The sequence below is a fragment of the Nycticebus coucang genome, chromosome 12 (assembly GCF_027406575.1).
Source record: "Nycticebus coucang isolate mNycCou1 chromosome 12, mNycCou1.pri, whole genome shotgun sequence".
NCBI lineage: Eukaryota > Metazoa > Chordata > Mammalia > Primates > Lorisidae > Nycticebus > Nycticebus coucang.
The window spans coordinates 55,645,559-55,672,650 of record NC_069791.1 but is presented as its reverse complement, the minus strand read 5'-3'; the positions used below and the strand labels follow the sequence as shown (position 1 = coordinate 55,672,650).

Below are 27,092 nucleotides of genomic sequence, written 5' to 3'. Positions count from 1 at the left end.
TACCTTGCCCCAGATCACCTCCATCTGCAAAATGGGGTTACTAATGACCATCCAGCCCTTTAGTCGTGATGACAAAGGCCTGTGAAACATTTAGGTGAAAGGGCTGAGTGTCACATCCTGAAGATTTCTGCATGATGTGTCAAAGGGGAAAGTTTTAACAGCAAAGAGAAAAATGGCACTTTTGGCACCATGTAAAAGCAAGCTAATTGGTTGCCAAGGAGTTGGGCCAAGAAACCCTATTTTGAGCTTTATTTGCATGCATCATTTTTCCATGAGAATTAAAAAGACTATTAATCTAGTGATAGAGACATACAATAAATATACAATAAATTACTACCAAGGGGCCACAATGACCTTGGCCATATCTTATTATAGGTTCCAGCCTTCTGGGTGGGCAGGCAGCAATATTGCCTGGAAGTTGGGGGTGGGGGGGCAGGCTTGGGGGAGCAGGAGGAGAAAGAAATTGAAGAAAATAGAATCTTGGCAACAGCTACCTGGGTTCTCATTATTCTCAGTGGAGCCTAACATTTGAAACCTAAGCAGAGCCGTCAACAACTTCAAAGCTTTATGGGCACATTGACAAATGGGCCCGCCTTACAATCTAGCAGCCACGTCCTAATGAGCGTCATTAAAATGGGTCTGGATCCCAACCCCCAGCCCCAGACACCAGGTCAGCCTGTGGATTTTATACTCTTCCTTTCCCTGCCTCCCTTCCTTGCCAGGAGTGGGAGCTGGTAGTACTGGGGAAGTTGAAGTGGAACCTGGCTGCCGTCACTCCTCATGACTTCATTGAACACATCCTTCGCAAGTTGCCGCAGCAGAGGGAGAAGCTGTCTCTGATCCGCAAGCATGCGCAGACCTTCATCGCTCTGTGCGCCACTGGTGAGGCTGAGCTGGAGCTGAGGGGAGGTGGAGGGGAGGCTGAGGAGCTCTTTGGGAGCTCTCCCGGGGAGGCAAAAGGTGGTAGGAATGCTCGTGTTAGTTTGGGGGTTTGGGATCTTGGGGGAGGGGTGGTCTCAAGTAGTCTAGAGTCCGAAGTTTCATTCCTGGGTTGCTTTTTCTTTAACTTTATCTGAGCTGCTATAATCTCTTTCACTGCTAAACTCATAAATGGTTTATGAGGACAGGTGTGCTAAGGGGAAAAAAAAATTAGTGCCTGTTAAAATATTCTTTATGATGTCTAAAGTGCTCTTTGAAGATTATATATACTGTTCACTGGTTGCATTTAAATCTTTAATCTTTTGAGGAAAAGGATGACTTGGAGATAAGCCCAAGAGGAAATTTGGGGGTGAGTGGGTGGGGCAAATATAGGTAAAGGAACAATGTCAAGATAAATACGTTGCCTGCCCTGATAAGTGGTAAGGGAGACCAAAGGGATTTTTTTACTGTAGGGCCGTTATTATCTTCTAGTTCTTCTGCTGGATGGGGGAGTGGACCTGTTAGTTCTCAGTAAGGGCTCACTTGCTCAGCTGGGCTCTAGTACACTCACCTCCTGTGGCCATGTTTTGATTTTGGCCACAGCCTTTGACATAGCAGTTATAACTGGCTTTTTCCAAAATGTTAACAGTTTCCCGCTCACTGTGCTGCTCCCACAGTTGATACTTAGTTGTTAACTTGCCCATTTGCTCTGTATTTTTCTAATAAACTAGAGGCAGCAATTTGCTGTTGTCTTACTCTGGCCTGTTTTTACTCTGGGTCAAGGCGATGGCAGAGATCCTGGAATCTTCAGGAGTTCATGTTTTCATGATCAGAAACATTAGAGAAAGAAGTGATCATTTGGGCAGGCCTGTTGAGGGGTTCACCTCAAGTTTGCCAAGAGTAACTAAATGGTATAGGTGGGACTTGGGGGAGGTAGTTTCTTTTAAGACCTTGTTACATGTTACTGGCTACAAATGATGATATAACGTGCAGTAGAGTGTATATGTTCTTTGTTTACAGTCAAAAGGTCAGGCTTTGCTACTTATGACCAGGTGACCTCCGACAGGCTGCTTAACCTCTCTGAACCCCAGGTTCTCCATCTGCAAAACAAACCTTTTGATACATTATCATTCTACAGCCTTTTTAAAGTGGCCGGGAAAATTAAAGTCAGAAAGAGGTAATACACGTGGGAGTGCTTTGTGAACTAGGAGATGTGTGGGTCAGACATGCCAGTGGGAAAACACTACCTCTTATTTTAACTCCAATTTTAACTATTCCAGGCAAGGTAGATGTGAGCCTTGCTTTCCCGCCAGCCCTCATCTGCTTCTAGCAGAACCCCTGGACTGTGCACTTGCTGGCTTGAGTGTGGGCGTTCAGAGGACAGGTTTCCCCTTGCTGGTTTTCTTTAGTCCTGCCCTCTGGACCCAGATGGGGCCTCATCATACACATGTGCTCTGCATGCCTTTATGGGAGAGTCAGTTGTCCTTCCTGAGGCCCTTTGGGGTGGGTCTGGAGAGCTGCCGGGACCCTTGCTGCCTTTTGGACAGTAATCATTCTTTGGCTTCCTTCCCTTCTCCTGCTGTCTGGCCTGGGCCTGAGAGGTCAGTCCCCCTACTGACCTGTCATTTTGTCTCCCAGGCTCAGCTGTCCCTTTCCTCTCTTGTCATGATTCACCATGGGGGAGGGCTCAGCCAGTCCTTTTTCTCTGGCCCTAGGATAGCTGACCCCCAACCCTGAACTACCCCATTGCCCAGCTGTTGATAGCCAGAGCTCTGCTTTGACGTTGTCTCTTGACCAACAGATCTTTTCAGGGTCTGTCCAACCCCCTTCCGCCTCTCAGATCTCTGGGGTCAAGGTGCTCAATAGAATTACCCAAGTGCAGATCCCCAGATTCTGTCTAGGCCTATTCTCTAAAATTGGGGATCCCATCCTCCACCCGTGGCCTTCTAGCCCAGATCTTTGGGCTGGCCGCCAACTTTGGGGCCAGAATAGGGAGCCTGGGATTCAGAGACTGAAGACAGAGAGGTCTGAAGGGAGTCAGAGGCTGTCATGAAGATTGCCTTTCAGGGGCCTTGGGCTACCTTTGGTCAGGAAGTGGGGAAGGACAGGAGAAGGAACACCTCCAACCACATGGAAACCGTGTGCCGAGTACTGTGCCTCAGGCACGGGCTACGCAGAGCAGAGGGAGGTTCTCAGAAGCTACCTGGGTCTGGGAAGGCTGAGTCTACCTGAAAAGGCATTTCTTTTTCTCTGACTGGCACTTGGATTGTGCAAGTGACTGAGCCACATAGAATTCCTCTTGCATGGAGGTTTCAGCAGTTGGCCTGGTAGCAAGAACACAAAGGGCTTCCAGGGAGATGAGATTCCGTGTTGTGGAGCCAGAGTTGGATGAGTTGGGAAGTGCCTAGGACTGTGTCTGGCAAGTAGCAGGCACTGGGTAACTGAGGACCGGAGGTGGGAGATATGGAGATCTTCCACCTGAGCTCTGCCCCTCACCTGCTTCTCACATCTCACACCTACTTTCCACTATCCTGGATGTTCTGCCCAGGAGCTGAGGAAGCACCTGTAGCCAGAGTCTGGGGCCTCTGGTGGTGGTGGGGGGGAGGGCCAGGGGTGGGGGTGTCCAGAGGAGATGGTAGCCAGCCCTCTAGATGGGTGGCTAGTTGATGGGAAAAGCTGGTTATGAAAGAGCTGGCAGTCATTCTGCAGAGTATGTGGAGAGCATATGTGTGTGTGAAAGGGGAGGAGAGAGTGCACAGAGGGGCCGTGGGAAGGCTAGTGGAGTGGCCTTGCAGCACTCTGGGGTAAGAGGATGGCAGGGCAGAGCAGTGTCCTCCTTCCCTTCCCTGATCTTGGCTTCTTGGGGGGAGAGACAGCCTCAAGCTGCCTGGTACTGGGGAGAAAGTGGGGATCTTCAGAGCTGCCCCTCCTGGCCTTCCCTGTCTGGAAGCATTGATTCTGGGGCCCCAGAAATGAGGCTTAGTGGCCTTGCTCTGCTGTTAGAGCCCCCAGGTCTGCACATGAGGAAAGACTAGTGAGATGACTTGGGATCTCACTCTGGAGATTCTTGACATGTGATATCATGTTCAACAGATGACTTGCTTAGTCCAAAGAGGCAATGGTGTTGAATGTGAATTTGGCATGGGGCTGGGGAAGGTGTTTACTGTCCCTCCCCAGGCACCCTACATCTCCCTCTCTCTGCACTGGGAACCCACCAGGATGCTGTCCCTCTCTGTATCCATGTGATCTTTGTGTCCCATGGGAGTAGCCACCTCCAGAGCTCCCCAGACTGAGACCCAAACCCTGGTTCGAGTAGTTCCCTCTGCTTTCCTGGTGTCCTGGCTCTATTGGTAGCTCTTTCCTTAGTTTCCATCCCCAGAGTTCTAGGGGGATGTTGGTGGTCCAGAGAAGTTAGGTGACCTGGTCCTTGATCCAGAATGGGAGATGTACCTTGGTGGGTGCTGAGAAGGGAGAAATGAAAACCATCTTTCCATCTGTGAGCCGCTGCGTTGCCTCCATAGTCGGGAAGTCATGGGCAGAGGGGAAGTGGCATGCTGAACTGCCAGTGTGGTGCTGGCTGTCTCACTTCCCGGCTGCCTGTTATCCTCCCACCCAGGCCTGTGGGAGCTGCGTTGGTCGGGGCAGTCCTGCCCCCACCAGGACAGGGTGTGCTGACCCTATTCTAGGGCAGATGAGGTGCGTGTGCGTCACTCTGGCCAGTAAACACCCTGGGTCCTGGCCCTTTTTAACTTCCACCTGGCTGCAGGTTGCTTAGAGGGAGTATCTCTCTCCCCCTAGTGGTGGATAAAAGCACAGCAGTCACTCATGTACTTCACACCAAAACGTTCAATGTTAAACTGAACTGGGCACCCAGAAATGCTGACACCAACTTGATGAATACAGAGCACTTCTCACTGCCTTTTGCCAGATCAGGGAGGCCAGTGGGAACCCTGGGGGCTCCTGTGGCTTCTTTGGAAGGATAAGCAACTTGTGTAAGATCAGCTTGTTGCTACCTTGGCTGGGACTTTGGCTCCTGGAGTGCCTTTCTCCCACTTGGGGACGAAAGCCTACCCTGTATTCTTTGGTAGTATGTGGAAGGTGACCTGGAGGGGTCATTTGAGTTTTGGTAAGTTATAAAGAGCTCTGGATCCAGAGTCTGAAAGTCTCCATCCTACCCTGAGCCTAACACTCATAGAGAGTGACACTAGACAGGTCAGTTAATCTCTCAATTTCATGGACTTGCCTGTAAAAGGAGACTGTTCAAACAGGTGGATTTTAAGTTCCTTTTATTAACACCTCATCATCACCACCGCCAACATGAACAAGCATGGACACCACACCAGACCTGTAATCTGTGCTTATCAGGAGAGCTGGGATTCCCCTGGGTGTGTCCCTTGCCTCCACCTCCTCATTAGGAGGGCTGAGGGAAATGTCGGATGCTCCTAGGATGTGGGATTGTCCCTTGGCTCTGGGTGAACCCCATTCGAGCGAATGTGGGTGAGCTGGGAATGTAATTGCCAGCTCTGTTTTATGTTCACTATGTGTTCGTGTGGCTTTTTCCATTCCTCTATGGAGCTGTCTTTGTCCCACTCCTCACAAAGCCAACAGGAGGCCATGGGGAGCTCAGTGAAGTCATTTCTGGGACCCATACACGACTGATTAGTGAATGAACCTCCAGGAAGCATGGAGCCCTCTTTTCTTCCTGGCCTCAGCATGCTTGGCCTGCTCGGTGTATCTGCCTGCAGTCCCGGGATGCTGGGGGATGCTGGGTACCTGTCTCCTCACTCCCAGGCACTAGGTAGCATCCCCAGCAGTCAGAACTGCCCACCACAGTCCCAAAGGAAGTCCCAGTAATGAGAATGGTGAGGATGACAGTGACATTTATTGTTTACCTAAAGCAGGCACTGTGAATTCACATCAATTGTTTTAGTTCATCTTCAGAACAACACTATGAGGTGGATATAGTTATTCTCCTCCTTTGCAGGTGAGAATATGGAGACTCAAGAGGGATCATATAACTTGCTCATCTTCACACAGTTGGTAGGTGGTGGGACAGTGATTTAATCCCAGGCCGACTCCAGGGCTAATACTCTGAACCAGTAAACTACATTGCTTCATGTGTCTGCTTTGGTTGGAGGTAAGCCAGAGGCCAAGGCCCTTAGATGGCTTCTGTCCCCCATGGCAGGATATGTGGCTACTCCTGCTTTGCTTAGACCCCCAGATGTGGCAGCCTGAGTGAGACCCTCCTGGGTCTGGTAGGAATTGATTACCAAGTGGAGTCTGTCCAACCTCCATGCACTCCTCCTTCCATCTCAAAAGGTGTTTGGCTCTACCGTCCAAATGGAGAGTCTTCCCAGGAAGTGTCTCTGTGCTCCCCTCTGCCAGCGTGCCTCCCCTCTTTGGGAAGTTCTTTGAGAAGTTACCATGTAGTACACACCTAGCCATTGATAGCACACTGTGCTGTGTTGGGTCACTGAATTGGTGCCCTGGGTATCTTCTTTAAAACAGGAACAGTGTTGTACTTTTGGGGGGACTTATCTGTGCTGCTGGGAACAGGCAGGAACACACTGCGATGACTCGATCAGAACAGATCACTGATCAGTTCATTGCTTCTCACGCAGCTGCAGGAGAAGGAAAAGACCTCAGGAAGCCGTAAACATCTCACCTTCCCATGTGGGTGAAGAGGACGGCTCATCGCCCCTGTGTCTTCTGTATTAACACAATAGCTTGTTGGCATTTTTGACCAAGAGACTTAAGAGATTTCTGAGAGATTTTTACCTGCTTTTTATTTATACCATGAAAAGAAAATTTTACAAGATTATTTGTGTTTCTCCCACCTAATAGGACAGTTATCATTTCCTCTGTATCCTTTCAGTTCAGCTGTATTTATTTATTTATGGGCAGCTGGAATCTTCATCATAGCAAGCATGTGCGCTGCCTTCTCCCAAGTGTACATTGTGAATGTTCCCCCATCCTGTTGGGTATCTAACATTGAAGACTTCCAGGAATGGCTGATAGGCTGGGTGGAGTTTTCCATAGATGAAGGTGGGGGTGGGCTAGAGCTAGTGGAAGGGATGAAGCTAGCACAGAATGAAATGTTTCCCTCCTCTGTTTTTCTCTCTGCTGTTTCTCCTACTAGAGGGGAGGTGGGTGTCCTGGAGAGAGGACCTGGGGCAGCTCTCGGTGCCACGCAGACATAGCACTAGCTATGTGGGAAAGGATGCTTTGTGGCTTTGCCAGCTGGCAAAGCTGCGCCACATTCTGTGGTCTCTAACTCTTGGGAATTATTCCCATTTCAGACCCTGAAGTAAGAGCAAAGTAGAACTGGAAGGCTCCTGGGAGGTTACCCTGCCCTATAAACTCTTTGACCTAAGCCATGAAGGAAGAAGTATGTTCTATAATACACTCCGGATACTGATACATCAAAGTGATACAGAAGTTTCCCCAACAGTGTTTGCTCTTACTTCCTGCAGCGCCTTCTGATACTTTCTACCCTACTTCATTCCATTAAATAAGCACAACAACCAAAACTGCTGGTCGCAACCCACAAATGAATTTCATGACCCATTATCGAGTTGAACTAGAAGTTTGAAAAACACAGGTATTGGCGGCGCCTGTGGCTCAAGGAGTAGGGCGCTGGTCCCATATGCCGGAGGTGGCGGGTTCAAACCCAGCCCTGGCCGAAAACCACACACACAAAAAACAAAAAAGAAAAGAAAAACGCAGATATTACCCAACCCCTAATTAAGAGACAAATTGGAATACAGGGGGGTTTTGGGGGGGGAGGAAGTGACCTGGCCATGGTCCCACAGGCTAGCTCAGCTTGTGGGCTGATGTTGCCTCATTGTCTGGGGTCAAAAGGAAGATGATGGTCTTCTGCTACAGTGACAGCAGAAGGGCGGCTCTTTGTGTCTTATGCGGGGAGCTCACTGCCACTCGGAACTGCAGAGGGACAGACTAGTTCATGTAGTGTTACCCCCTGTTCTGCTGTTCCAGAGGACAGTGTCCCTAGGAGGACTCCCCTGAGTATTTTCTTAGTAAAACAAAGAGGTACCTGGTTGGCTCCGCCTGTAATTCTAGCACTCTGGGAGACTGAGGTGGGTGGATTGCCTGAGCTTAGGAGTTCAAGATCAGCCTGAGCCAGAGCAAGACCTCATCTCTAAAAATAGCCGGGCATTGTGCTGGACACCTGTAGTCCGAGCTACTAGGGGGGCTGAGGCAAGAGGATCACTTGATCCCAAGAGTTTGAGGTTGCTGTGAGCTAGGATGCTACGGCACACTATCAAGGGTGACAAAGTGAGACTCTGTCTCAAAAAAATAAATAAATAAAACAAAGAGGGCGGTAGAGTCCCCTCATGTACCTCTTGTGCCTGTTCTACACATGGCCACTGGCTTCCAGAAATTAATTCTTGTGCTAAAGAATTGCTTGGTTTTGCGAGCAGTGGAACAACATAGGCTGGTATGAGGGGTGCTTCCCGGTCTGCAGCCTGGGGCAGAGGGAAACGAGGGCTGGAGATACTTTCCTACCCCTTCCCAGCCAGATGCTCCCACCCAGGGCCTTTGTGGGCCCAGGGCCATGGGCTGGCTGCCTCTTTGTGTTATGAATGTCACAGGGGGGAGCTAACGAGGTTATTGGGCAGAGAAACACTCTCCTGTGACCCATGTGGAAGAGACCTACAGCAGAGCAGGAGGCAGGGAGGCTGGCTTTGTTACATCCAGGGGGCAGAGAAGGCGAAGGAGGGGCTGGGGCAGAGCACCATAACATACGGCTCGCAAGAGGTGGAACTGGTGAGGGGGCGATGAAAAGAGAGCCAAGGAGACAGGCTGACGGCCGGGTTGGCTCTGTGTTCATGTGACTCAGCCGGGATCGGAAGGCGGTGGGGATGCTCATGGTTCAGGGACCCACCGTGTTTCTAAGAACGCTCTGACTTGATGCTGGGGGCAACAGGCTCACCATTAGAACTGCTTCGGTAGAAAATGTTCCTGTGATAGAGCCTCGTGTAGGAAGAAAGAGAAATGCTAGGGGTTCTGTTTTTTGGTACACTCAGTCTAACATTTCTGCTGAAAGTAAAGAGAAAGCCGTGTTTCCCCACAGATGCTGCCACCTGCACCTGCGTGCACCTCCCACTGTCCATACGGTAAACCACTGGAGGTTGTACACTGTGGAAGATTTGCTCCACTCTAGAGCTGTCACTAGGATGACTGATTAAATTGTCGCCTCTTTAATGCACCAACACAGGGCAGGGCAACTTAACCTTAAAGAAACCTGAAGCATCAAGCTGTCGCCCAGGGTAGAGTACTGTGACATCATAGCTCACAGCAACCTCCAACTCCTGGACTCAAGTGATTCTCCTGCCTCCGCCTCCCAAGTAGCTGGAACTATAGGTGCCCACCACAACACCTGGCTATTTTTTGGTTGCAGCCGTTGTCGTTTGTCAGGCCCAGGCTGGATTCAAACCCTCCAGCTCAGGTGTATGTGGCTGGCCCCTTAGCCACTTGAGCCACAGGCGCCGAGCCAAGCATCAGGTTTCTTACAACATTAGTCATACTTGGGGGCACCTTATACAGTTGAAATGTGGATTAAACAGTACAGAACCTGTGAGGCGTTATCCATGTTGGTCATTGGTAGCCGGTAGCAGCAGTAACAGGTGGAAGGTATGTCTGGCCTTACCTCCTCTTGATGGACTGAGCAGTCACTGGGTCGTGGTCACCCAGCTCCTTTGTCAGAAGAGAGCTCAGAGGAAAACGAGGTGTCTGGTCTCCAGGCTGAGCTCTCTAGTGCATAGGACCATCCTCTGTATTTGCTTGCAGATAAATGGAAGTGGGGGAGGTTTAGACACCTCAAGTGTATCTTTATTTTGCACTTCTATGTAGCAACCACTTTTTTTTTTCTAACAAGAAAATGGTGCCTTCAGGCCAGTGACTCATAAAGTCTAGACCAAGTCATGCATCTGATGAGGATGCTGTGGGTGATCTTTGGTGCTCGATTCGAGCCCTGCTCCTGCCCTAATGTTCTGTGAGGATCCCGGCCATCGGGCCAGCAGCTGGAATTGGGTGAACCAGCTCACTCCCTGGTTTGCTGCTTCTCTCTCTTCATCCCCTTTGATGCTTATATAACCCATAGGACAGGATCCCATCTGGATTATCTTTCTTTTTAAAACTTTGCCTGATTCCCCCCCTACTTTGTATCTTTTCTCTTTCCTTGGCTTACTCCACATGCCCAGCACATGTGGTGTCTTAGGTGCTGATCCCAGACCACCTCCACACGAAAGCACATGTGGCCCACGCTGTTTCAGCCAGAGGCTGTAACGGCACCTTGCACAGCTAATCCTGCTTAGGATTGCGGGACTTAGGGGCTTGGAACCCTTGAGTTTTCTGTGAATTCACTGTGTGCACTCAGACAACCTCTCTTCCTTCCTTGCCTCAGTCTCCTCATTTTAAATCTGGAACAGCCATAGTGCTGACAAATAAATAAAAGCCTTCTTGTGAGGGAAGGACGGCAGGGAGGATACGCCCACAGGGTGAGGGGCCACCTGTGCAGCTGACGCTGTGCCGTCCTATTTCTGAGTGTCTGCAGGCCAGGGGATGGGGTCTCCTGGATCCAAGTTCTCTCTGCCCTGACCTTCTGCCTCTCACTCCTTGCAGACTTCAAGTTCGCCATGTACCCGCCATCAATGATCGCAACTGGAAGTGTGGGCGCAGCCATCTGTGGGCTTCAGCAGGATGAGGAAGTGAGCTCGCTCACTTGCGATGCCCTGACCGAGCTGCTGGCCAAGATCACCAACACAGATGTGGTAGGTGTGACCACCTTCTTGGTTAAGACCAGACGTCTCTTCTCAGCTCAGGAAAAGAGAAAACTGATTTGATCGTGATCAAGGCAGATCGCGTCAGAGGCATCATTTTGGTTTTTGTTGTCTGAGGTCGACATCCATGGCTGTACAAAATTCAGCAGGTGATGCTTCCTCTTAAGGTTTTGAAACCCCATAAACTATAAAGTACAGAAAAGAACTCAGCAAGCAGACGCGCGCAGGAGGCCTGTTTACTCATTTTCCTCTATGGCGTGGGCTTCCCAGTGGGTCTGAACCGTTGCTTCATGTGCATATTTGTACACATTGTAGAGCTGCCTCTGCTCCACAGTGTAGAGCTTGTGTGTCTGCTCACACACGCCAAGGCCATAGGCACGGAGGGAGAAGGGACAGTCACAGCCAGGAGTCAGCTGAGTGGAGGGCGTAGAGATAAGAGGCGCTCACCATGAGAATGGCATGCAGCCACCCTGTGCCTCTGTGAATGTAGTAATGGGTTGAAAAACATTCATTTGAAATACAAATTGCCACACAAAATCAAGAAACTTGATAGCTATCAGTTTTTCCCATTCTGTGTGCCCTGTGGACGGCCCAGAGGCTGTTACTTCTAGCTGCCAGAATTTGAAGCTCCTGAGAAGAAAGGTTTTGAGAGAGACCGGGTTCAAGGGATGCCCTAGATTCAACTAGTGGGAAACTAGAGGTCAGGAAGGCAGTGGCTGTGCTTTCCACAGGTGGCACACAGGGGCTGAAGTCGCCAGCCTGGGGCAGGGTGGCAGTGGTGGAGCTGGGAGTAGAGCCTCCAAGCTCCAGCTCCAGCCTGGAAACCTTACCGTGTACCTTTGCTGCATCTCCTGAGGTCTTTGGGTTGGAAAGAAAAGCCTTTGGTTTAAGGGCGACTTGAGAGAGGCATTGCGCATCACCACGGAAAGGCTCAAGAACACGGGGAGCTTCACCATGACACCCTCTGGATGGTCCAGGAGGATTCAGAATGCCCATGTGGGAATTCACTGGGTCCCGGTATCATGTGACCTCCACAAGGGATGCTGAGCAAGAAATGGCACAGGGAGGAGTTGAAGGGCCTAACAGAAAAACTCCAGTGTCCTCCTCTGTAGCAGCTCTTAGACATGCTTTTTAAATGCTGGCTCCTGTGCAAGGTGGCCCAGGCCTGTAATCCTAGCACTGTGGGAGGCTGAGGCAGGAGGATTGCTTGAGTTCAGGAGTTCAAGACTTGTCTGAGCAAGAGCAAGACCCCCATCTCCACAAAACATAAAAAACCCAGCTGGGCATTGGGGCAAGTGCCTGTAGTCCCAACAACTTAGGAGGCTGAGGCAGCAGATGCCTGTAACCCCAGAGTCTGAGGTTGCAGTGAGCTATGCTGATGCCACTGCACCCTGCTCAGAGCACAGGATGAGACCCTGTCTCAACAACAACAATAAAATAAAATAGAGATCAAAAAGACCCCTCCAGTGCTGCCTGAAGAATGCTTTTCTAATCCTTCAGAGAAAAATAATGGACAGAACTTAATATTTATGGAAGTGGTATGCTTCCTTCCTTTTCTGAATGTCTCCTACTAAGGCTGCCTTACAATAGGACTTCCAAACAGTTTAAGACAGCCCTTCCCCAACCCCGAAGACAGAAATGTCAGTGACAGGAGGTTGGCCCCTTGCCCCAAGACATTGAAACCTGTTTCAGACATTTATAGACATGCTCTATTGGGCTGACCACCCCACCTGGCCTCCAGCCTTCTTCCATGTCACTAGTGTCAGGTGGACAGAAGTCACCACCGGGATTGCCCCTGAGGCTCTTGAACTGTTTCTTGCTTTTCAGACTGCACACCAGTCTGTCATCTCCCACTGGAGACGCTAGTTGCTCTTTCAGATTCTATGTAGCCAGCCCATTCAAGTCAGCTGTCAGACCGTGTTGAATGGATACAAAGCCAGCAGAGCTTTTCTCCTACAAACCCCAGCTGTTGAGTTGGTACCTTATTTTTGTAATGGGGAGGCACTGTGTTTCGTAACTGGGAATGCATTCACACGCCTCATTCACACCAGTGGACCAGGTTAAACTTTTTTTTTTTTTGAGACAGAGTCTCACTCTGTCACCCTCTGTAGAGTGCTGTAGCATCATAGCTCACAGCAATCTAAACTCTTGGGCCCAAGCCAACTTTTTGCCTCTGTCTCCTGAGTAGCTGGGACTAGAGGGGCCTAGCACAGTGCCAGGCATATGTTAGAGATGGGGTCTACCTCTTGCTTAGGCTGATCTAGAACTCCTGAGCTCAAGCAATCCACCTGCCTCAGCCTCCCAGAGTGTTAGGAACACAGGTGTGAATCACCGCATCCAGCCTCTGACTTAAATATTTTAACATTAAAAACCAAGCATGAACAGAGTAGAATGTAAAATTCGTACCACTTTTTCAAGTAAAAATTTGAGACCTCAGCAAATTGCAAGCTTGCCTCCAGTAGCCCATATGGCTTACTTACTCTCTCCCTGGGAATGTCTGTAGTGGAAAGGTTTCAGCAGCCCTGGACTAGGTTGTGCGCACTTAATGTCAAAAGTACTCAGTCTCCTTCCATCCATCAGCCTGTGTTCTTTAAAGAGCTGAAGCTCAGAGTGAAAGAGAATAAAAGGACCAAAATTTGGAATGCATTAACATTTGAAGGGAGATGAGTTTTGCTTCCTGAGGTCTGTTTACCATTTCAGGAGTAGACAAGTGGCACATTTTAAGCCTTCTGCTCCATTCATTTTTGGAAGTGTTTACTGAAGCCTCGGTTGTTGCAGATGGGTTTGTTACAAGGTGTAGGAGTGAGCAAGGCATGGTTCCCAGGTATCATACTGGAGGTTGGGGTGGAAGGATGGTACGTGGAAAACAGAAGATGAGGTCCCTGCATTCAAGGAACGTAGCAATTGTACAGAGAACCAAGAATAAAGCATGCAAACCACTTAAGTATGTGAGTGAATGAATGCTACCTAATGTGTTATGAACTATACATGCAGAAGGGAATCAGCTCAAAAGAGGGAAAAGGAATGCATAGGCCTGGTGTAAAACACAGCTCTCCTAGCTCAGTATACTCAGTGATGGAAAATGTTCATTGAATCATCGGAATAGAGAAACAAAATGTATGGACATACAACAGAATATTAGTCAACCTTAAAGAAATGCAATTCTGACACCTGCTATGACATGGGTGAGCCTCAGAGACAGTATGCTAAGTAAAATAAGCCAGTCACAGAAAGACGAACTCTGACTGCACTTATCTGAGGAACCTAGAATAGTCAAATACGCAGAGACAGAAAGAAGAAAGATGACCAGGGGCCCGAGGAGAGGAGGGGATGGGGAGTTAGTGATTAATGTCTATGGAGTTTCAATTTGGCATGGTGCAAAAATTCTGGAGATCTGGCGAGAATTCTGATGGTTCCACAACAAAATGTGAATGAACTTATTGCCACTGTACATGTTAAAATGGTACACTGATGTTACGTATATTTTACCATGATAAAATGTACATATATTACACATACACACATACAGAGGATGCCAAAAAATATGTGCACACTTTAAGAAAGAAAAAAAAAACTATATTAGATTTTTTAAATACAAGTCATGTTTGACTTCTGCAATTACAAGAGGTGCTCAACGCAACTAGTATTCATTTTGTTTTTGGTAATATTGAGTAATACAATTTCAGTACAGTTTTTTCCTTTTTTAAAATGTGTGTACTTTTTTGGGCACCCTCTGTATGGATGTGGAGATGTATGTACGTATGCATCTGTGTGTGTATGTGTGATATATGTCCGTGGTAAGTGTTCTCAGGCTACTCTACCAAATGCCCGTGTGTGTGTGTGTGTGTGTGTGTCGAGCTCTCCCTGGGAGAAGTAAAATGCACGTGTGCGCTGAACCACAGTTTGCCCTCTGGCCCTAGTGCGCTGACAAATAGGAGTCGGACAGTTTCCCTGGGAGTCCCTGAGGTTCTACACTGGCCCCTTGTCATTTATGATCTCTTCAAACTTACAGTGTTCTCTAGTGCTCTGGGTGATAGGCCACGGATTGTCAGGAATCAAGCTGTTGAAAGAGGGTCCCCTCGATTCATGTGAGATGCCAGACCAGTTTCCCTGGCTCATGGGCCGGCAGCAGATAGCTTTGATAGGAGGGGTCCATGTGGCTCTGAGAAAGTTGGTCTTTGTTGCTCGGCCTGGTTGCCAAAATAAACCGGAACGCTTCATTCCAAAGAGAAAGCTGAGTGAGGAGCCTGACAGTTTTACAGGGAATAAAAGTCTCAGAGGGTGGTATATTTTAAGTACTTTTTCCTTCCAGTGGTAAGAGTTGCTAAAAACAGACACCAGCCAGAGGGGCGGTTCTGGCTTTCGGGGGAACTTCTACTGGGGCTTCCGGTGCCCGGAGTGGGTTGAGGGACGCGATCCTGGGTCCCCGCTGACCCTTGCCCTGCTTCCTCAGGCCGATCGGGTCCTCTTCCGTCCCCTCTGCACTCTGCTCGGGCTTGGGGCCAGCATTTATCTCACTGTTTCCTTGTCTATAGAACCTCTTGAATAAGACCCAGCTTTTACTCAGCCCTTTATCCAGGCCCCTGGCAGTCGTTGGGGTGACGCTGAAGAGAGGGAGGGACAGAGGAAGGAAGGAGGGAAGGACAAAGAGCAGGCAGATGGGTTTCAAGTGTGTTTCTGATTCACTGGCCTCTGCACGTCCTTTGGAAAGCTGTGTCTTTAAAAAAACAACCCCCCCACCCCCACATTAATTATAAGTGAGGATCCTCTGACTTTCACCTGACTTTATCTCAGAGCAGGTTGGTTCATTTTTCACATGGCTCAGTTTCACCAGTTCACTGAGGCTCACAGGCCATAAAGACGTTGTGAAGTTATCGGAAGCAGTTGAGTAGAACAGGTACAGACTCTTGGCATGTGGCCCCTATTTGTTTTTTTCCACCTAGGTTACATCTTAAATATCCCAGGGAAGTTTCCTTAGGTTCCATAGACTCATCCTGGCAGTTCATGACCCTGGTTGTCAGTGGGCTGATAAGTAATCATTAGCAGTGCAGCCGCAGAAATCCGTTTCGATCCCATGTGACTCACAGGGTCCCCATGGAAGTGCCAGCACGCTATACAGCACACACCATTTTTAGGCTCCACTGTGAGGGGTGCTGTCTTCCGTGGACTTCCCAGGGCCTGTGGTTGGGTCGGGAACCTTGGGAGCCTTGCTGGAAGGGAAGCTGGGGGCAGGGAGGTGGAATAGAATTGAGGGCTGATGCCTCCCTCTCCTGCCTGTTTCTCCCCCCACCCCCACCCCCCGGCCTCATTTGGTATGCAAGGAAATAAGCCAAACAGCCTGTAAAGAAAGGAAGCATGAGATAGTTTCCTAAGTTGTCTCTGCCTGAGTTGGCCGCGGGTCTGGGGCTCATTCAGCCCTTTGTCCCCCTGTTGAGTGCAGTGCGTGTGTGGTGACAATAGCGTGATGCAGTGACACTGAAGGCTAATGGTAGGAGTTCCGTCGGCCCATTCATGGAGGCAGAGGAGGGTGCAGGGCGCCGAGCTCGAGCCAGCAAGCAGAGGAAGTCAGAGGCCCTTGTAAGGAGCTGGAGATCACAAACACTGCTGTCAGGGCTGGGACTGCGGGCCGGGGGCGGCCAGGAGGGAAGGGGGCAAGGGAGGGGGCCTATCATCATAGAGCTTGGAGCTTTGCCCGACCTCCAGCACTGTGGAGTGCCACCTGTCCAGGCTGACAGACGAGTATTATGGCTTCTCTTTTAATCAGCTTAATTTGGGGCATCTTAACACAGTGGCTGGTGCTTTGGGAGGCTGCCGGGGAGCTGATGTCTTAGAGCTGCTGCGCTTTACACACATGTAGCATCTTTTGATCGGAGGCGCTGATGCCCCCAGCCACTTGGGCTACGTCTCCCTTTCTTAGAGATTGTCTGGCCTGTTCATTTTTACTTAACGCCTAGACAAAGCAAAGGTATATAGGAAAAAAGAGTTCTGGAGTTAGCTTGTCTTTTATAAAGCCAGCTTTCAACTGAGTGAGCCAATTTAACTCTCCTGGCTTCCCTGCCCTCGCCTAAAAATGAGGGCATTTGGCTGTTTGATCCCCCGACGCCCTTTGGACCTCCAGATTGTCTGATTGTGTGATTACTTCTGAGTGTTGTCTTATAATCCTGCCCCTTTGCAAATACTCTTAACTCCAGTCTTTTCTCAGCCTGACCCCCGAGCAGAAGCTGCCTGGCTGGGTGTGAGGCAGGGGTCTTCCTTCCTCCAGGTCTCCCCAGTCCCATGCTGCCCTTCTTTCTGCTTTGGGCAGGAAGGGGGCTCTGTGGAGTTGGTACGTGTGGTTGCAGGTGACCACACTGCTCCATTGTCCTCTCCCTTCACTTTCCACCAGCTCACAGCATTCACACGTCCCTGGGGGTCTAAGAAGAGTTCCTGCCATGGTCAAGGAGGGTGCAGCTGTGCAGTGAGCGTGCTCAGGCTCAAGCCTAGGGGGTGCTGATCTCTCTCTCTACCATCGGAGGTCATGCTGCACAGTATATATGCAGGACAGGCCCTTGTCCTTAGGACATTTTTTCTCTTGCTGAGCTGAGAATGGATTCATGTAGTTGAAAGTGGAGCTAATAAATGCCAAGTTGTGAGGAGGTGGAACCTGAAGGAGAGTTGGGCAGAGACCCCAGAGTGATTAAGCATCCTGCTCTATCACAAGGGAGGCTAGAAGAGAGCAGGGGAGGAGAGTCCGGTCCTGCATCCAGGTCACTGCCTCAGTTATCCTGTGCCCTTCTAATCAGAGGGGCATCATTAAGAGCTGGTCATCGTCAGTTATGATTTGGACCGACATTAAAATGGGACTGACTAAAGAAAGAGTGTGCATTTTGTATGAAATCTTCCTTCATTCTTTTTTTTTTTTGGAACAGCCTTGCACACATTCTTGACTGGAAGGTACATAAATGTGACTCCTTACACACGTTATTTCAACTCCCCTGGCTCTGAAAGTCCAGGACAGGGGACTTCTGAATGTCCCAGTCCTCCCTGTGAAGTTTTCTCAGAGCTATTCCTAGAAGGTCTCAGCCGCCCAAGGGAAGGCTGAATAGCAGGAAAAGTAGGAACATTGGTGACCCAAAAGCAAAGACTCCACATGGCCTGAAATGACATTCTTCAGCTTTCTGGAGCCTGTTCTCCCCGTTTGGAGGCCGTGCTGGGGTGGTTGATACAATGATACCGTATTATCGAGTTAGAAGATGCCCTGACCCAGATTACCTTGCCATGGGGCCAGAAGAGAGAGCCCTGAGGAGGAAGGCCAGGCAGGATTGGCCAGGAGGCACAAGGTCTTCCACAGGCTGCACACCAGAGAGGATTCCCCACATGGCTGCGCCATGCGAAGACCTCTTCAAAGACACTGCATTGCTGACATTTCTTTTTATTTTTAATGGTTCAGAGCTGTCATCTATCCATAGCACACATACACACATGTGGCCCCACAATCAGCTGAGAATCCTACCATCTTTTTTATGTTTACTGTATTTTTTTTTTTTCAAAGACAGAGTCTCATTCTGTTCCCCAGGATAGAGTGCTGTGGCACATTCACAGCTCACTGCAGCCTCCCTGGACTCAAACCATTGTCCTGCCTCAGCCTCCCATACTGGAACTATAGGCATTACCACCATGCCTAGCTTGTTTATTGGGGTTTTATTTTTGTTGTTGTTGTTGTTTTTAAGATGAGGTCTCACCCTGTTGCCCAGGCTGGTCTCAAATTCCTGGGCTCAAGCGGTTCTCCCACCTCGGCCTCCCACATTGTTGGAATAAAGGTGCAAGCCATCATACCTGACCCATCTTATTTTAGACAGCACAAGTTTTTAGGCCTTACGCTTTGAGTAGGATTTGTCTTCCACGAACACATATACAGTATATGAGGCACGTCTGTAGTTGCCACCTCCATGGTATAAAGGTGGTATAGAGGTATTCTGATTCATTCTCCAGGCTCCTGGAAAAAAATGTTAAACATACCCTTCCACAGCCCCTTAAATGGTAGATGTGCACCACACATTAACTTTCTGGATTTAGTTGATTATCCTCTGCAAGAAAAATAGAGAAAAGATAAAATAATACTAATTTAAATTTGAGGCCCAGCGTTCCACTTCGTGAGTGTGTGCAGCAGGTGCAGGAGGGCGGACGGGATGTGAGGTAGGATGCTGCTGTCTCTGTCTCAGCTCCTGCTGTGTCTCATGGGGTGAGGGACTGATCACACCACAGTGCATCGAGCACTTAAAGATGGGTATTGCCCGGCAGCAGAGCCCCTCTGAATACATGGCACTCAGATGGAGGAAGAGCTGTCCATCCCAGCTGTAGAAGAACTGATGGTGTCTGACTCACTGTCCTTCTCAGATGCAGGACCTACTGAGGACACTCCACAGTAGCTTTGACTGTAGTCACATTTTGCCTAATGTGTTCACCTCAACATTAGCTTTGATTTTGTATTTAAGATTTTTTTTTACATTATAAAGCTTTAAGGTTTTCAAACATCTACTGAAATGCAAATGCACCCAGAACTGTTATATGTTTAGCCTTTACCACCTAGCAAGTGGTGACCTGTGAGCACAGAGTGCTTCCACGAAGGCCTTGGAAGAAGTACTCCGGGAAGAGCCTAACAGGGAGGAGGGGGACAGACCCAGGAGAGTCTAATCACTAGTTAAGGGGGTCAGGTAGGGTAGGGCATGTGACCAGAAGATGCCAGGGAAAGTTGGAGCTGGGTCAGCAGGTCCTTAGTTGCCAGAGCCTGACTCCATCCCATCTTTGCTTGGGGTGGCAAAGAGACACCCATTGCTGGGTCCATCTGTCTTGCTCAACACTCGCCCTAGTGCCAGACACATGGTGGACCCTTTGCCAGTCTGGAGTGCATGCTAATCCATACCTCATTTCAAACAAATGTAAATAGTTATTTCAGATTCCAGGACTGATTTGCTGTTATACATAATAAAAAAATGAACACCTATGGGGTTGTCACTCAGCACTGCACATACATGATCTCAGTTGCTCTTGACTCTGTGTTTAATCATCCTTACTCTACTGATGGGGAAGCTGAGACCGGAAAAGTGAAATAACTTAGCTGCTGCCTGCAAGAGGGGTGGGTGGGCAGCAAATACCATGCTCCTGTATTCTAAATTCCAGGTGATAGTTCATCTCTGTCTTTAGCTCCCAGTCTGTTGTCGTTCCTACTCTTCATTTTCATTAAAAACTGTAGTTTGAAATGTAGAATAGATGAGAGGTAAGAAAGTAAAATTTAACAGTATGGGAACTTGGTTCATTAGTAGTTAATGCCAATGTTATTGTAGATCTTTGGAAAATAAAGGATGCTTTTGTGCTTGGCAGGATAGGTGGTGAAAATTACACTATGAACACACAAAATGGAATTTATATTTAACTGTGGAAAGACACAGGGAGAGTGCGGAAAGGCAGACTTGCAGAGAAGGAAGGCTGGGAAATGCCTCCTGGCAACAGCACTTCAGCTCACACCCACTTATTGATGTGAGCCACAGTCCCTTCCTAGTGACACCTGTGCCTTGCTATCGAATTCCATGCCAGCCACCTAGGCGAGGCTCCTGCCAGGGCCACACACACTCTGGATTTCCCCTACCAAATATAGACTAGTATTAAAGCAATGCTGCGTATATTCTTGTTTATTCCCAAATTGGACAGCTTGGGTGTCCAGAATTTTGTAACCCGTCTGCATTGTTTTGTTATGAGAGTTGAGGAAGTGATAAATAAGCAGAAACTCGGGGTATGTGTGTTTATTTTTAAGGGTTTGCACAGCTAATGTAAGGGTCAGCATAGTTCAGTCCATTGTCTTCCTTCTTTTCTATTCCTTGGTGACTGAGCTTGCTAATACTGCAGCACCTCCTGGGACCTTCCCCTTTTCTCTGCCACTTCCCAGCTTCCCCAGGCAGAAAGCATCCAAATTACCAACCAGGCCGTGCAGTCCATAAGTGAACCGCCACCTTGCCAAGTGCTGCTCAGGATGTGAACCACCTGGGCTCTGCTAAAACGCAGATGCTGCTTAGCTTGGTCTGGGGTTGACTGAGATTCTGTGTTTCCAAGCTCGCAGGTGATGCTGCCAGCTTGGGGACCCCACTTGGAGTAGTGAGGTTCTATGGCGCTTCAAGAACATCTCCCTTTACTTCGCTTTATTTCTATTAGAAAACTAGTATGAAATTATGCAAACTGAATTCTGTGTTTTCTTCATAAAACGCTCTGTGTGCCCTGCTCATCTTACTAACGGTCTGGATCATTTTTCTCCAGGATTGTCTCAAAGCCTGCCAGGAGCAGATCGAGGCAGTGCTTCTCAATAGCCTGCAGCAGTACCGTCAGGACCAGCGCGATGGATCTAAGTCGGAGGATGAACTGGACCAAGCCAGCACCCCTACAGACGTGCGGGATATTGACCTGTGAGGACGCTGAGTCGGGCGGAAAGAGAGAGGCACATTCACCATCTGCTCTCTCCTTCTCTCTGGTTATGTTTTTTTCTTTGTGTTTTAGAGTAAAACATAAAAAAAAAAAAAATTCTACCCCCCACCTAGATCATATTTAAAGATCTTTTAGACGTGAGAGAAAAGGGTCCTATAAAAACGGAATGATTAAAAGCATTTGGTGCCTATTTGAATTACAACATAAGGGAATCCCTTGTATATGCGAACATTTATTGTTTGATTATATAAAAGTAATAGTAAAATGCTTACAGGAAAACCTGCAGAGTAGCTAGGAAATATGTACGCCTGCAATATGGGAACGTATTAGAGGAGACTTTTATTTTCATGTTATAAACTAGCACATACACCCCTTTTAGTATAATTTTAAGGAAATGTGTATGCCATTTATGGCATGGTTAGATTGCAAAGCAATGAACTCAAGAAGGAATTAGAAATGAGGGACATGATGGGGAGGGAGTACAGAACCATCTCTCAACACGATGGAACCATTTTGGGCGGAGAAGCACTTTGGCTCTTAACCACCTGTTACTAAGTCAGGAGCTGATGGATCTCTACATTAAGGCTTTCTGCCGTCTACAGTAGCTGTTACCTGAAACAATGTTTGATTTTGCCAATTGGACACAGGTGATTGGCTCCTGGGTTTCACATTTTGTGACATCCTGCTTCTTCTTCCAAACGTGGTTCCTTGCAGACACCACCATCTTGTCATCTAATGGGGAAATGTAGCTATGGGCCATAACCAAAACTCCAATGAAATGGAGGCAGATGGAGACCAAGTGGGGGATCTGGAATGGAATCTTTCGTTCTTACTATATTCAAGAGGGTAATGTGACCTTGGCATCCTTTATTATGAAAAACTAATTTTTGGTGCTGATTGGCATGTCTGGTCCAAAGTTTAGCGTTGTCATAAACCATTCCATTCGAAAAGCACTTTGAAAAATTGTTCCTGAGGGATAGATGGGATGGTTTATGCAAATCATGCAGAATACGCCTTCCCTCTTCTCTTCTCTTTTCCCCATACTGTTCTGCCCCAGTCTGAGTCACTATTCACCTGCGGTATCTGACATTCTCTGGCACATAGTTCTGGTGCTCCTACCAGGACTTAAAGAGACAACCCCTTCTGCTGACATTCCCATCACAACATTCCTCAGAAAAGCCTAAAAACAAAAACGTTAGCATTTTTATGGCACAGAAGGATCTTATTCCCACCTATATATATTCCCTAATTCCCACTTATATATTTCTCCTTTGGACATGGAAAGAAAAGTTATTGCTGGTGCAAAGGAAGATGGCTAAACATCAGGGTGTGGCATTTTGTTCCCTTTTCCGTTTTTTTGTTTTTTTTTTTTAATTTTATTGCAAGGTTGTATTCAGCGTACTTGAATTTCTTTTTTTCCTCTCCACTTCTTAAAAGCATTCAGTTGGCAAAGAGGTTGGAGCAATGACTTTTTTTTTTTTTTGCACAATTGTAATTGACAGGTAATGAAGCTATTTGTTAAAATATTTGCCTTTTTTAAGTAAAAAAGAAAAAGCAGAACAGGGCTACATTGAAGAATTATTTTATACACAGATTCTGCCTTGTTTCATAGTATGAGGGGTGAAGATGGAGAAAATCTAAGGGTCTCTTATTTTTCATTTTATTTTGTTCATTTTATTATTATTATTTTTTTTTTTGCGCTGCTAAGAAGCTAAGATGGTTCATTCTTATTCACATTAACAGTACCTAGCTGTAATGTTTCACAGAGTGTGCTGCTATTTTATAAACATTTTTATAATATATTATTTTACTGCTTAAATTCCAAGTCCTGAAGTAGATGGTTGAGATATGAGTTCTTCGTACTGGAAAAGCCCTTCCATAGTCTGTTTTCTTCTGGTAGCATATTCATGGTTGGTTTTTTTTTGTTTGTTTGTTTGTTTGTTTTTCCTTTTTGGTTTTGTGGGTTTTTGTTGTTGGTTTTTTTTTTTTTTTTTTTCCTCTCATCACATTCTTCAAAGACAGAGTATTCTTTACCTCAGGTTTACTGGACAAAATCAATAACTACAAAAGACAATGATTCACAGTTTTGTTTTCACAATACCTCACAAACGTACAGTTTCTGTTTGGGAGCCCAGTAGGGTGAGGAACAGGGAAGGCGAGCAGGGTGAGGAGGGGCACCAAAGTCCCTCTCAGATAGAAGGCAAGGTGGATTTGGCCCCAGGGTCTCACACTCGGGACCTTTCCTGTCATGAAGGCCATCAGGCTCCCATTTTGACTCCGGTATCCTCATCATGATGGAAAAAATACATTGAACCAAGAGATCCTCCCTCCCCTACAAGGCAGACATCTAATACAAACATTTATGCAGTGTATTAGAAAGTCATAATTTGCACTTAGGTGTACCAGGTTATCAGGAAATAGACTGAAAAGAATCCCAGCAGGCTGTTTGGAGATCCTTATCTTGCAGCTTTTTCAAAAGCAGGGCTTTCATCTTCATGAGGACTTTTCATCTTGAAAGTGTCCTCTCTGTCTTTCCCCTTCCCTGGCACAGATGCCCCACCCCCACCCCAACCCAGTCTCGGCTGGTCTCTGAAGTTTTCCTAGTCTGAATCTGTGGGTAGGTGAATCTACAGTGCAGCGTCTGTGGTGCTTTCCTCCCCCACCTCTGTCGCAGACTGCACGGGCAAGCACAGTGCGAGGCCAGGTCCTCTGCAAAGCACTAAGTGGTCTTCAGGTTTTAAATCACATGGAGTTGGCATGATAGAAAAAATAGGTAAATGAGTATGGAATGGTAGTTGAAGGGAGAGAAAGAGGCTGCTTGTCTGCTGGGATGAAATTCCAAATGAGTCTGTCTCCTGTGACGTGTGTTTAGAAGGGTTCAGGACTTTGTGAGTTAGCATGACCCTAAAATTCTAGGGAATTTCTGGTGGGACAGTGGGTAGTGAATTCTGAAGTTTTGATGAGGAAAGTTGAGCAGCCAGCAAGTTAGCCAGTGTTTTGTCAAGAACCCACTTTGCACAGCACACTATTCTGGGCCCCAAGGAGTCCCATAGAATGAGGAAAAGACTGGTTCTTGGAGTTTGTGGGAGTCTTGGTGCCTAAAGAGAAAATAAGGTGCAAATTTATTTAACAGTGTCCAACTCCTGAGCTTAAGCAGAAGCAGCAAATTAAAGAATCTGACAAGGAAAGGAACAGGCCTACCAGACTTTACCTACAGTCTGTAACTTTCCATTCTTCCTGTAGCCCCTTGTGCCACTGGGTCTTTCTAGCTTTTTCTCTTTCCTGCCCCAAGGCCCTAGTGTGATGTGGGTGTGGGGCTGCTGCCCAGAAAGTACTGGGCTATTTAAATTTTCCGTCTGCTCCCCGCTTAAACTAAACAAGGAATCCTGGACTTGTGCAAGTAACTGATGTCCTCTCCTTAGATCTTGGTCTCCTGGGTAGGAGTTTTTGTTCCAGAGGAGTTCAAGGCTCCCCATGGATTTAAACTTGTTCTTTTTAAAATGTTTTTCTCTTTCTTACCTGCCACTAACAGGGTTCCAAACCTGATCTTTTTCTACTTTGTTATCTTTTCGTCTCTTCTTGACTTCCTTTTCTTTGTTTTTTCTCCATCAGTGGGGGCTACATTGTTCCCCCAGCCTGCCAAATTTTGATCCTTCCCCTATTTTGGCCAAATCGTAGGGGGAAGAAATCCTAGTATGCCAAAAATATATGCTAAGCATAATTAAATTCCATGCGGGTTCATAACAGCCAAGGAGCCTGCAGGAGAAAGCAAGGGGCAGTTCCCTTAGCAGAACGTGTGCTGATCAGCAAGCTCCTTGGAGAAGGGGCTGCTCTTGTAAGAGGCTTTATTTTGAACTACCCCAGGAACCCCTGAAGAGCACACCACACCTTACTGCCTGTTACCCTGGGTCTGTGTGCTCTATACAGGAGGCTCTGTTCTGTCTCTGTTATCAGCCAGGTCAGGGGCATGCATGGCTTGGAGGTTTAAGTGACAAAGCCAGAGGAGAAAGCAACCTTGGCAGCATCACGCTATGTCCCGTTGCTAGCAGGATGGGTGACTCGAGAGGGAGCTGCAGCTTTCCTGCAGTCTAGCACCCTCAAGGCCTCTCCAGACTGTCCCTGTGCTCTGGGACAGGCAGGTTAAGAACATTAGACAGGATCAGATGACTTTCTCAAAGAGGGCAGGGGAATTTTCTCTCCATGGGCCACAAGGGACAGGGCTGGGAGAAGAAATAGACTTGCACCTTATGTCATGTAAATAATTGATTTTCTAGTTCACGAAAATAATATTGATAGTGTGGGAAATGGAGGTAGGGTGAGGAGGAAGTCTGAGTAAGCCAAAAGGATTCCTCTTTGTTTATCTTTGAGACAGTCCAACCTTGAGAATAGCTTTAAAAGGGAAAAAAATAGTGCTGAGACAGTAAAGTCCCCTTGAGCCAACACATCCCCTGTAGCTATAGAATGAGTGCAGCTTCTCTTGGTGTGGACTTGGAGCAGTTTTCAAGAGCTGTTCATGCAGCAGCCATCCAATGTGTACAAAATAGGGTAGGAAGATGCAAGAGGATGTTTATTACTTCCTCACACCACGTGGCTTTTAATGATTCTGGATTCTAAACAACCCAGAATAGTCATTTCAGCCAGAAATGATGCTACACTTGTGTGTCTCTGCTTTTGAACTTGGCTGGGTTGTTAGACCCTGTTCTTGGCTCAGGTTTCAAGAAGCCATCAGCAAATGTGCGCATGCACGCCATAGCTGCAGCGTGCACCCTGTGCCTGCGGCCACCTTGGAGGAAAAAAAAGTGCCTTACTGACTGTAGCCATGACAGTATCCAATGTACATCCTTTTGACAGGTGCTTGTCCTTGAAAAACAATATTTTCTATTTTTAATTGGTTTTAGTTCTCACTGCTGGCCAACTCTCACATCCCCAGCAAATCCCTGGGCCATTGAATTTTTTCCATTATGTTCATTACCCTTGTACCATGTACCTCAGATCTCTCTCTCTCTTCTCTCTCTCAGTTTCTCATCGTGGACTTTTTTTCCCCTCTCTCTCTTTCCTTTTTTTTTCCCCCTTTTTTTTTTTTTTTTTTTTTTGCTTTAAAACGAGTGTGATGCCATATTGAGTCAATGTTATTCTCTCACAATGTACTCTATAAGAGGTGTGGGTGTTTATTTGGTCGGGATGCTAGAAAGTGCTAAAGTAGCATGGTCAGTATAAACAAAAAGGTTTTTAGGAAGTATGGCAAAAAAAATGTCTTATTGGCTATGATGGTGACATGATATAGTCAGCTGCCTTTTAAGAGGTTTTATCTGTTCAGTGTTAAGTGATTTAAAAAAATAATAACCTGTTCTTCTGACTAGTTTAAAGATGGATTTGAAAATGGTTTTGGATGCAATTAGGTTGTGCTATTTGGACAATAAACTCACCTTGACCTAAAATCTCTGGCCATTTTTGACTTCTTTATGACCATTCAGAATATACCTGTCTCACGTCGGAACTCTGTTGGCCACATATCGGGTGTGGCATTAAAATACAAATGCTAACCTAGAATGAAACCTAAATGTGCCTTTGTGTTATGACCATACAAGTCATTCTTGATGTGTTTTTTTCTCTTTGGGGCAGTCTTTGCAACCAGACTGTAAACTAGAAGCTTCAGGCCCTCTTTATAAGGGGTGGTGTGTGACCAGGCCTCAGAGAAGAGCCCCTGATCATGGCCAGATGCTCACTCCAGGCAGTGAGTGAGCAGCTCCCAGCACAGGAGGTGCTGGAAGCCTGCAATGCCCTTTCCACATTCCAGGGAGTCTCTGGGGAACCCAGCCCTGCAGCTTCCCTGGTCTTTTTTGATTCCTCATCCTCCCTGCATCCCTCTTCTGTGGCCTGGGCAGAGTCTTGGTGGAGTTTGGAGAGGCAGAGCCTGGG

General features: G+C 47.5%; 1 protein-coding gene across 1 annotated transcript in view; it reads left to right on the top strand.

Moving 5' to 3' along the window:
- Positions 1 to 26,611, top strand: part of CCND2 (cyclin D2) — a 31,044-nt gene extending 4,433 nt beyond the window's left edge. The window contains exons 3-5 of the mRNA XM_053556482.1: positions 723 to 882; positions 10,564 to 10,712; positions 21,009 to 26,611. Coding sequence (XP_053412457.1) covers positions 723 to 882; positions 10,564 to 10,712; positions 21,009 to 21,158 — 459 coding nt within the window. The 3' untranslated portion in view covers positions 21,159 to 26,611. The remainder of the gene's footprint in view (positions 1 to 722; positions 883 to 10,563; positions 10,713 to 21,008) is intronic.
- Positions 26,612 to 27,092: the final 481 nt, after the last annotated feature.